At 46.2% G+C, this 12272-nt stretch overlaps 1 protein-coding gene across 3 annotated transcripts in view; it reads left to right on the forward strand.

Annotated features, from left to right (window-relative positions):
• LOC138582131 (zinc finger protein 586-like) overlaps window positions 1-12272 on the forward strand; it is a 110919-nt gene that overhangs the window by 79411 nt on the left and 19236 nt on the right. For all 3 annotated transcript variants that reach the window (XM_069653140.1, XM_069653142.1, XM_069653143.1), the window contains one exon: window positions 2116-2214. In XM_069653140.1, coding sequence (XP_069509241.1) covers window positions 2116-2214 — 99 coding nt within the window. The remainder of the gene's footprint in view (window positions 1-2115; window positions 2215-12272) is intronic.

Below are 12272 nucleotides of genomic sequence, written 5' to 3' on the forward strand. Positions count from 1 at the left end.
GTCATACCCATTGAATACTACCTCTGTTGGCCACCTGTCTGCTCCCGAGTGCACTCCAGATGCATCGGGCAGAAATGCATCCGCACTGGAATACAGCACATGTTGCCTAAAAACTAGGCCCACTCAGGAAAACCTGCCTTACCTATGGCTTTACCTTAAGAATACTTGTACCTTCAAATCACAAACATACCTACTCCAGTCATCATTATTTTATCATAGCCAGCTGTTCCTTCTGAAATTCTTCACCACTTCTTGTGAGAACTCTGCAACACCAATCACTAAGTGGCCTCATCCTTGAGTTCTGGTTTACCTTCTTCAGAAAACATTAAAAAGGATCTTCTAAGTGACATTGTGTCTGCACCCAGAATCTGGACCATATTCTCCCAGCATTTAAACTCAGAGCTAAGACATCAAATCCCTTGGCTCTGGTTAAAGACTCGCCCATTTACTGAACATTCACCTCTCCCTGGCAACACAGCCAGCTAAGCAGCTCAGTGCCAGGCAATGGTTTATTCCGTGTTACAGATGGCCTCAAGAACACCCCAACTCACAAACATAGTTCAATGGTTTTTATTTGAGAATTCGGAAAGGGGCTATGGGCCATGCCTCTCTTTCTTGTCTTTCGTGGGATATTCACTCCATAGCCCAGGTGTCCCTTAATCCCAGGTTGTACTGCAGAGATGCGTAAACTCTAGAATCTACATTTCTGTCTACCTAGTAGCAATGGCCTAAGGGCGATTGTCCTTTTAAATTATCTCCCTCAGGGAACAATCAGGGTGAATCCTAACCTAGGTCCCACAGTATATTTTGTACAAGAGGTGGTGCCTTCTGGACACACAGGCACCAGTGGGTCTTTTCCTTTCACAACCTTGTGCTCCTCCCCTTGATGTTCTGTTCTTCCTTGCCCTTCTTTATACTCTCCGCCTCTTCATTAATTCATTTTCCTTCTGGGTGTTATTGCGTGTGCTGCGATCGCAGATATATTGAGAACGCTCTGCATACTTGCTCATGCTTGAGCAGTTTCCTCACACTGGCCCATGTTGCGTAGTGTATCTGTGTTTCTGGTATATGGTGAGGATTGCTCGGAGGACCCACTGCTCTTCACTGTCTCTCTCCCAGGCAGGCTGTTTGCTTGTTCTTCTACCAATGTGCATGCTGGGAACAGTAGTTTCGTAGAAGAAATAGAAACAGATTGAATCAGGGACGGGAGGATAGCTCAGGGGCAATGTGCACGCCTTGGGAGCAAGACGACGCAGAGCAACACAGGTTTGATCCCGGGTCCGCGCTTAGAAACCGCTGGGTATTTAAGTGTGTTATAAATAACCAATTACAATTACAATTACCAGCATTGTGCAGTGCAGGCATGGAGCAAGAAAAGGGGGTATTAATTTCAAACATGCAGGCAAATGTAGAAACAAGAGGGACTGGGGCCCTCGCAAAATTCCACACGCTACCTCTGGAGCAAGACTGGCTCTGGCGAAAAACCGGGTAGGCCTCCCATCCCAGGCTGAGCGAGGTCCCCATCCCCTCTTCAGAGGATCCGTGGGCTAAGCAATTGTACTATCTCAGTTCATGTGAACTGATATGCGCACGTCCACAGAGGTAAATGCTATCATTTTAAGTTAAATGCTTTAATTTAATGTAGTGGGTGTTCTTTTCCACCGGATCTAAAAATGATCCAAAACAAAGTGATAGCACTTATTTAGTAACAGACCTATAAAATAACTAAATAAACATAGTAATTATAACACGATGCTATAATAAATACATTAACATGGGTCAATATCCCTGCCTACACAGTCGATATTTTGGAATAATAACTATATGTTTGGGTATTTATCTCGTTTGCTCCTACAACTTGGACGAAAAAGCGTGAAGATTGAATTGAAAAGTATTTGTATGTTTCCATTGATAAGATTATTTCTAGTGTGTTCTGAGACAAATAATCAGATCATGTATCATTAGATTGATTTTCACTGACATGAGAGAAATTGCTAGAATGTTTCCAGAAGAATAATCAGAGGACCTGGCAAAAAAAAAAAAAAATCATATTGGAATGAAAAGCAGACTATTCATCATTTCACGGTCCTCTAATTTATGTGCCCGATAATACAGATCCCAATTCCTTGCACCGGATGAAAAAAGAGGAACATATTTTTCTGGTGGACCTGCAGGAAGCAGAACCAAGGACCCCTAAGGATTGTCTCGGCCCAGGTTAGTGATAAGCTTCATGACATGCCTAAATGAATGGACGTCTTCAAGCTGCCGGACAGCCTAAGTACTAGAAGCCAGGTGTATGTGTGTAGACTCGCCTCCAACAATGCTCTGATCTTATTTCCAGGCTATTCTCCCTGCCTCTGCCCTGGGCAGTCAAAGGATGGTCAGTATTGTACTCCATTAGCGCCTAAAAATATTATTTTCTGGTTTAATGCTGCTTGGTGGACATTTGTCTGCATGTGACCGCCGTTCCTAAGCATTTTGTTTTGTTACACAAAGGCAGGTTCCGGCTGCTGACCCCTCTCAGAGGACATCTGAAAGAGTTATACCAGGCGTCTGCAACCTGTGGCTCTCCAGATGTTTTGTACTACCAACCCCATGATACCTCCCCATTGACTATGTTGGCTAGGGATGATGGGAGCTGTAGTGAAAAACATCTGGAGAGCCAAAGGTTGAAGGCCCCTGAGTTAGATCTGCCCACCCCAGTCAGGAACGTAGGATGTCATCTTATGTAGCATTAGATGATTAAGAGAGAGCCAGGTTACCAAGAGACATTGGGCGTCATACTCAATCGCCAGAGAGCGCATGTGTACAATTCATTGGCCCTCATTATGACTTTGCTGGTCTGCAACAAATGCTGGAAAAAAGGCATGTAATTCTGGCAACAGCATTTTTCTGCACCAGCAAAACACAAGCTTGCCGGTGGGGGCCACGGATCTCCCAGCATGCCTGACCTGCTGACAGATCAGGTCCCTACCAGCAAAGAAATGCCTGAGACACTGACACCGGCATTACCGGTGCCGACGATTCAGGCAATCTCATCCCATGGAGTCCTATGGAATGGGAATTTACCGTCGTCTCCGCCACTGTAATATCCCGGTAATACCAGGATATCTGGTGCCAGAGACAGTAGCGCCATTTTGCCGGTACCCTGCTGGAATTACCGGCGGGGTACCGGCAAACTCGTAATGAGGGCCATTCTGTGTGACCTTATAACGATGGTGCATTGTAGGCCAACTCAATGTGACTGCAGTATACGTTGGTATTGACACTGAATTAGACACTGATTGGCGAAAGCTTGTGGTACAGTTGAGAAATTCGATTGATCTTAAACAGACACCCTGATCATGCCACCACGATTCCGCCCCTGCCCACATCCATGCCAAGGGCGTTCAAGACCGCTCTTCTGGCACCAGATGACGTATTATTCAGTGCTGGGTTTCCAGCACCAGCCTTGTGTGTACTTAGCTACCTTGTCTGTACTAGTAGTAATGTTTTCATGAAGGCTGTATCTGAACGATAGGGCCTGATTTACAAACATCTTTTAACATGGGAATGTCCCATTGGAAACGTGTGTAAATTAGGCCCATAGTCTTGTATTGGCAGCTACATTTAGCATGGCGCTTGAGCACTGCTGCGTGTAAGAAGAAAAAATACCAAACAAGCTTCCACTCATCCGTTTAGTACTGGGTTTCCACACCTCCTCTGGCCATTCTTCAAAAAGGTGGCGCTCGATGTGCGAGGTTCCCATTAGTTGCCATACAAATAGCCCCTTGGTTCCACCTGCAGCCCTGGCCTGCACTTGGGCAGCACTGGGGGATGCTGCTCTGAGGCAGAGAGGGTGCTGTGGTTCCGCTGGGGACTTAGCAACAATGCTATTCCTCACCTCTTATCTACAATTAATTGAGCATCCATCCTGGTACCCAAATGTTTGCATTCACCTAATAACCAACAGCCATCTCTTACCTTTGAACCTTGCATTCTACAAAACTCCACAGCGCTAGTCTTAGGGGATGTTAACCTTCATGTTATTGGCTCATTCACCACCTTAAATCTCAGCTCATTTCTGATGTTGGCTGTTTGCAAGCTTTCTGTTTAGGTGTCTGCTGCTAGTCACTAACATGGATATGCCCTGGACCAAATGTATAGTGAGGGCTGTAACATCAGGGTCATAAACCCTGAACCTGTTCCCTAGTCTGATCCTTACCATAAGGATGTTTCCATCAGTCTTCTTTACCCTTACAAACGCAATCAACGCCCATGGTGATTTAACAAAATCTGATTTCAGGAACTTGCATTTAAATTGAAAAACCTACTCCCCACTACTGCTAACTGTTGTCAGACACATTCACAAAAGGGGGAGTTGCATCTTAACTGAACTTGATACAGTTCTTCACCACTTGCAGTCATTGTTGTATCTGTCTCATGCAGTATTGAAGGAGTGTGATGTCAGGGTGTGTATGATGTCACTTGTAGCATGGGTTTATTCGGAACTGTGCAATGCTTAACCCAGACTTCCATAGCCAGACAGGTGGAGATATGGTGCCTGGGTGGCGGGCTGTAAAATAACTTATGAAGACTCGCCTGAGTAATGGCAAGCGTCGTCCACAGCCATTAGGTTTATTGTTTATCTCCCCAGAATTAAGCAAATAGATCATATTCATAGTTTAAATGTTAGGATAGTATTACTGGCACGCCTGTGTCGACGCCCATTTTCGAGTTTCGAAAAACAAACTGTAATACTCCGCAGCTTCCACTAGATGTCGGCCTATGCACAGCATGTGCATCTAAGCAGATACAAGCATCAGAAATACGATTACGGTGAGTAATGTATCCCATTTCTGAGGCTTGTGGAATCTGCTTAGATCACATGCTGTGCATAGGCCGACATCTAGTGGAAGCTGCAGAGTATTAGTTCGTTTTTCGACACTCAAAAATGGGCGTCGTCGCAGGGCGTTCCAGTAATACTATCCCTAGTGTGATGTCCAATGTACCCATGATCCCTCACGCGTGTAGGACCCTCAGATTGTTTTTTCCCGCCATACTTGTCGGAAGCATTGTTGCAGAGTTCCCTGGCTTTCAGCCATTTTGCTAAAAATCAATATTTAATTCCCCGTTCTTTCACTCCTACGTCGAGATCCGAAGATCGACACCGGTCCGAAGAACATACAACCGTCGAGACTGCACGACAGACTTTGGGCCTCGGAAGGCCTCTGGCCTCGGCCTGGGCCTCGGAAGGCCTCTGGCCGCGGCCCTGCAAGTAGGAAGAGTGGGGGGTGGAAACATACTCACACTCGCTATTATTTCCTACATACACTAGCCCGCTGCCATAAGGTGACATATGGAGAGTACTCCATTTACATTTTGCCCCAAGTACCCTTGGGTTGACAAACACGCCAATCTCTGTTTGCCTAGGGACCACCCCGAGGCTAACTGCAGAGCCTGAACCCTTTTTAAGGCAAAAACACTAGGACCGCTCCACTAAACGTTGGGCCCACCACGCCAGGCAGCTCGAGGCCATGGAAGCGGTGGGTGCCTTCAGTGATGGCAGTGACGCCGCACTTTCGGACTTCGAGTGCACAGGGGCGTCAAAGGACACCCAAGCGCTAGTCCTCGACCTCAGAGGATTGTCCGGCAGGGCAGTTATGGGGACCACACCCGGTGACACGAGCGCTACCCAAACTACTCCACCTAAGCACACTAAGGCCAGCTGAGACTCGACACGTGTGTCGAGTTCTCGGAAAAAAGAGGCACTTAGAGAGCGGTCCACAGAATCGGTGTCCCCTGGGCGTTCCAGGTCGAGATCGCCGCACGACACACGGCAACCTTTCACAGTTACCAAAAGTGCCTCGCTCCCCAAAGTCACAGAGGTGTATTCGTCAGATGACGAATCCGACCTCCACCCACAAGTTGCACGCTTAGAGTCGGCTCCGGCAGCCCGTTCGGCGTCTGCCTCCGAAAGTCGACATGCACACTCGAAAGATTCAGAGAGTACCCTACACACCCCCGAATCTCGACGCCAGGCATCGAAAGGTTCAGATAAGGTCAAAATATCAGGAAATCACTCTCCTACTCAAGGGGAAGGGGGTAAACAGCAGAAGAAGTCATCACACTCAACTTCTGCACCTAAGGTACACAAGGACAGAAGCAAGTCTTCAGCTAAGGATCGATCCAAGACCCCTGTCCCTGTCTCTAAACCCAAACTTATCCCTCCCACTCCTCAGGACATGGGAATAGAAGAGGAACCTCAACAGGAGGTTGTCATCCCACGCTCCAGAGAATGGAGAAGTGAGGACATAGACAGGGTAATGAGGAGAATGTCTTCCCTGGCTGATTTCTACTAAAAAAAAACAGAACATTTCCTGAGTTATCAGAGTACCCCTGACAACGCTACTCCTTCAGGATCCAGGGACCCTCAGCCTCCTAATAAGAGACCTCGGTTTGAGACTCCAACTCAGGGCCTGATTTCAGACCCTTACTACATCCAACCTTACCAACAGTATGGTGAGGATCCAGATATAGAAATATTGGACGACCAAACAGGAGTCAATTATTATGGAGATGACAAGGGCCAAGATGGGGAGGAAGAAGACGAGGCAGAAGTGTACAATATAGAGACTCCTGTTCGAAAAGAACCCCAGGTTACTGACTCTCCAGTAGATAACCAGCCCCTTCTAAATGAGGTCTTAGCCGCCGAGCACTTTCACATAGACACTCAAGGGGCGCAAGAAGAGAGGGACTTTGCAGAGGAGATCATGGGAGACAAGAAACCCATTGCCCAAGCCATTCCAATTCTGAAGTCCATCCAACGCAGAATTGATCCTTCCCTCCTCACCCCTAATCTCACTAGGGCTGTAAACCCCAGAATTGAAAAGATGTTCAGGGCCCCCCAGTCAGACCTACTTTACATAAGGGGTCAACTTAAGCCCGACTCGCTGGTAGTCACAACACCAGGAAAAGAGCGGGGACACCTTTATCAGCATCTGAGGCTCCCCCAGACAAGGAGAGCAAGAGAATTTATGGGTTAGGAAGGAAAGTGGCCTCCACTTCCGCTTACCAAGCAAGAATCGCCAATACCACCACTCTGCTGGCAAGCTATAATTGCCACCAGTGGGAGCAGGTAGCTGCTCTCATTGACTCTGCACCGGAACCACTAAAGGGCCAGTTAGTCCAGATTGTGTCGGAGGGTAGAGCCATGTCCGGATGCATTCTAAAGACGACCTTTGACGCCGCAGATAATGCAGGCCGGCTCATAGCAGAGAGCACCGTCATTAAGAGGCGCACTTGGCTTAGACAGTCAGGGTTTAAAGCCGAGACCCAGGCAACCCTTATCGACATGCCGGTGGAACCGAATGTCTTGTTTGGCAAAGCAGTAGAGGATGCACTCAAAACTGCCAAAGACGAGTACGATACCCTTAAATCCCTGGGACAATTGACTAATAAGCCCACGAACCAAAGAGGGAATAGTAATTTTCGTCGCTCACACGGCCAAAATTCCCAGAGGGGCTCCAATTACGCACAGGGACAGGGTACATCGTGGGGTGCCAACCAACAGACTACCCAAAGTTACGGCAGAGGTAATAAAAGGAGCTGTGGTAGAGCTAGAGGCAGCCCAGCCAGAGGCAGTACGTCTCCCGGAAAACAGTGACGTTCCGCTCAGGGTTCCTTCCCATGCATCCCCAGTAGGGGGGCGCATTTCCAACTTCACCCAAGCATGGGAAGGGATCACATTGGACAAATGGGTGCTGTCCACAGTGTCCACAGGATACTGCATCGAACTGCTGGAGCGCCCCCGCAACCACCCTCCAAGACAAAAGATACATTCCCTGGACCACCAAAAGATTCTCCTCGAGGAAATCGTCAATCTTCTCGCAAAGGATGTGATAGACCTCGTCCCGGGCAACCAGGTAAACAAGACAATTTATTCAACTTACTTTCTTGTGCCAAAAAAAGATTTGACAATGCGCCCAGTATTAGACTTACGCCCTGCAAACAAGTATGTCAAGCCCCAAAAATTTCGCATGACCACTCTACAAGAAGTAATCCCCCTCCTGAAAAAGGGAGATTACATGGCAACATTGGACATGAAAGATGCCTATTTTCATATTTCCATGTTCCCAGCGCACAGAAGATTCTTGCGCTTCAAGGTGGACAGTCAGCACTACCAGTTCAAGGTGCTACCCTTCGGTATAGCCTCGGCTCCAAGGGTATTCACCAAGGTACTGGCGGTGGCGGCAGCACACCTACGCAGGGAGGCAATCCCAGTGTATCCTTACCTGGACGACTGGCTCATCACGGGGGAAACCCCAGTAATTTACAGATCCAACATCCAAAGAACTATCTACCTCCTCTTCGAATTGGGTTTCTCTATCAAGGAGAAAAAATCAAGCCTGGTGCCAAACACCTCCAAACAGTTCCTAGGAGCTGTCCTAAATACTCAAGAGGGGTCGGCCTTTCCATCAGAGGAAAGAATTCGCAATGTACTACTGCAAATTCCTCAATATCAGCCCGGTCTTCAGATAACGGTGTGCAAAGCGATGCGTTTTCTAGGCATGATGGCGTCATGTATTTACTTGGTTCCCCACGCGCGCATGCACATGCAACCCATGCAGGAATGGTTGGCGAAACAATGGTCTCAGGCAAGTGGTCAGTGGGACGATCTAGTGGTTGTTTCTCCAACACTGGTACAAAGTCTTCACTGGTGGATGAGAGAGAACCTGTCAAAGGGGAAACCCTTTATCGATCCGGGGATATAGGCTGTAGTCACTACAGACGCGTCCCTATCAGGGTGGGAATCACACCTCCTTCACCACAAAGCTCAGGGTCTCTGGTCTCACACAGTGGCCAAGAATCACATAAATCTGCTATACCTTCTGGCAGTCTTCAGAGCGCTTCGAGCGTTCGAACCCCACCTGTTGAACCTGTCAGTGAAGCTCTTAACAGACAGCACGACAGCCATGTTTTACATAAACAAACAGGGAGGAACTCGTTCACCAAATCTGTCCAGGCTTGCCCAGAAAATATGGACATGGGCACTCAGACGGAACATTTACATGTCATCTCAACATGTTCCAGGGGATCTCAATTCACTGGCAGACGCTCTGAGCAGAGATCCCCTCCCAGAAGAACACGAATGGTGTCTACACAGAGAAGTCATAGAAGACCTCTTCTCACAGTGGGGATTCCCCACTATAGACCTATTTGCCACAAGCGAAAACAGACAATGCCCAGGATTCGTATCCAGGTTCCCCCAGCCAGACGCCAAGGGGAACGCCCTGTGGATGAACTGGTCATGGACATTTGCCTATGCTTTTCCACCAACGCCTCTCATGAGGAATGTGGTCAACAAGATGCACAGAGAATCGATGACGCTCAACCTAGTTGCTCCCATGTTGGCGAGACAACTGTGGTTCCCACACCTGCGCAGACTAGCAGTGTGCAAACCCATCAAACTCCTGTGCTGGCACAACCTACTATCCCAGCACAAATGTCAAACAGTGCATCCTCAACCCAGCTCAATGAACTTGGCAGCATGGCTCCTGAATTCATAGAGTTTGGATATCTCAACCTTCCACAGAGATGCATGGATATCCTAAAAGAATCTAGGATACCAAACATGAGACACTGTTACTTTAATAAATGGAAAAAATTCGTTATCTGGTGCCAGAATAGACAGATCAACCCGGTTAATTGCACTCCTTCCAATATTGTCTCCTACATGCTCCACCTGCTGGATGCAGGGTTGGTATTTAATTCAGTCACGGGACACCTGGCGGCGCTGTCGGCCTACACCACCTCCCATAACAAGGTGTCATGGCGGAAAGTACCAGTGGTTAAAGCCTTCATGGAAGGAGTAAAGAGACTCCACCCTCCAATTTCAAACCCACCACCAGGATGGGACCTTAATGTGGTGCTTGCTAAACTCATGGGCCCACCCTTTGAACCCATGCATAAGGCTAGTCTCAAACACCTGACCTATAAAACTGCCTTCTTAGTAGCCATTACATCCATAAGAAGGGTCAGTGAAATTCAGGCTCTGTCAGTGCAGGATCCTTTCTTTACTGTTCGTAAGGATAAGCTGGTTCTATGAACACACCCTAGGTTCTCACCTAAGTTAATTTCAAAATTCCACATTAACCAGTCCATTGAGCTACCAGCCTTCTTCCAAGAACCCAAAAGCTCTGCTGAGGTGAAACTACACACACTAGATGTGCGAAGAGCGGTCCTCTACTATGTAGACAAGACCAGACCGCTAAGAAACACAGACCAACTGTTCGTCTCCGTAGCTACAGGCAGAGAGGGAGATTGCGTCTCTAAAGGTGCCATCTCAAAATGGATAGTAAACTGTATCCAGCTGTGCTACTCCCGTTCTGATAACACTCTGCCTTTTACGCCAAGAGCCCACTCTACAAGAGGCACTGGGGCCACTCTGGCTTTCATTGCAAATGTACCCCTTGACACCATTTGCAAAGCAGCTACATGGAGCTCTATTCACACTTTTACTCAGCACTACTGCATTGACACTCATTCCAAGACAGATACTCAAGTGGGACAAGCGGTTCTAAGACATCTGTTCGCTCATGGCCCTTCTCACATCCCACCACCTTCTAACACTGCTCGCTAATCTATGCACAGCATGTGATCTAAGCAGATTCCACAAGCCTCAGAAGGGATACATTACTCACCGTAATCGTATTTCTGATGCTTGTATCTGCTTAGATTCACATGCGACCCACCCTTCCTCCCCTCTGAGAGAAGGCGAATGGATGCTTGTAGTCTTATCTATCTATCTGCTTAGATAATCTGTACTCACGCTACTCCTCATGCTACCTCATGTCAGAAAAAATACAATCTGAGGGTGCTACACGTGTGAGGGATCATGGGTAAAGTGGACGTCACACTAGGGATAGTATTACTGGCACGCCTGTGTCGATGCCCATTTTCGAGTTTCGAAAAACAAACTGTAATACTCCGCAGCTTCCACTAGATGTCGGCCTATGCACAGCATGTGAATCTAAGCAGAAACAAGCATCAGAAATACAATTACGGTGAGTAATGTTTCATATATATATATATATATATACATATATATATATATATATATATATATATATATATATATATATATATATATACACACAATGAAAAAACTTTGTTAAAGGGACGTTATGGTTAAGTTGCACTAATAAAAATCTATGAAATTCAGTAAAAATGTTGTTAAACGGACGTTATGGTTACAAGTAAAATCGAAAAACCCCTGAAATTCACCAGTTATGGTAAGCTAAGCAACCATAACTCACGCCACCACCGTGCACTGCTAAGACTAACACCCAGGACATCAAAGATGACATCACAAATATCATTGATGACATCACTGATGACATTACATGTCTAGCCCCTTCTATTTTGTTCACTGACATATCTAGGCCAGGTGGTTTTATTTACTGACAGTCAGAAACTTAACTTTCAAAAGGTATTACATTTATAGATGTTGCTATTCTCACATGTTCTTACACTACTTTCCTTAGAATTTAATTACATCTTATGATGTACCTATATAGCGGAAGAAGCAGGCTTGAAACACAGCAATCATTTTTGTGCGTGAATACAATCATGTAGATGATACACAGTTGCTAATGATACTGCCTCTTGTTTGCTTACTTTACTCTGCATATATAAGCCCTATATTTGTATGCATTGTAGCCTATTTATGTTTTGTGTGTATTAGTAGAAATATGTAGTAAGTGATGCATTATTAGCTACTTAGTACATGTTCCACAGTACGGAAAAGTCTGATACAGAAGCATTCACCGTTTTTTTATATAACTTTGGAAAATTACAAATATAGCACCTCTGTGGTGTATGCTGCAGCCAATACCTACATTTATGTATGAGTAGGTTCCTGTACTAGAAAGAACACTGCAATGGAATGTTCTTTAGAACACTACATTGCGTAATGAAGTATATAGTTTATTACACATCTACCGATAATCCCTGATACCTTTTTGCCAACATTACATTCACAACCCCTTGTATGTAAAGTAAATGCACATGTGATGTCATCAGTGATGTCATCAATGATATTTGTGATGTCATCTTTGATGTCCTGGGTGTTAGTCTTAGCAGTGCACGGTGGTGGGGCGAGTTATGGTTGCTTAGCTTACCATAACTGGCGAATTTCAGGGGGTTTTCGATTTTACTTGTAACCATAATGTCCTTTTAACGTTTTTTTACTGAATTTCATAGGTTTTTATTAGTGCAACTTAACCATAACG

This window comes from Ambystoma mexicanum, chromosome 3q (assembly GCF_040938575.1).
Source record: "Ambystoma mexicanum isolate Mex_15411 chromosome 3q, UKY_AmexF1_1, whole genome shotgun sequence".
Classification (NCBI taxonomy): domain Eukaryota; kingdom Metazoa; phylum Chordata; class Amphibia; order Caudata; family Ambystomatidae; genus Ambystoma; species Ambystoma mexicanum.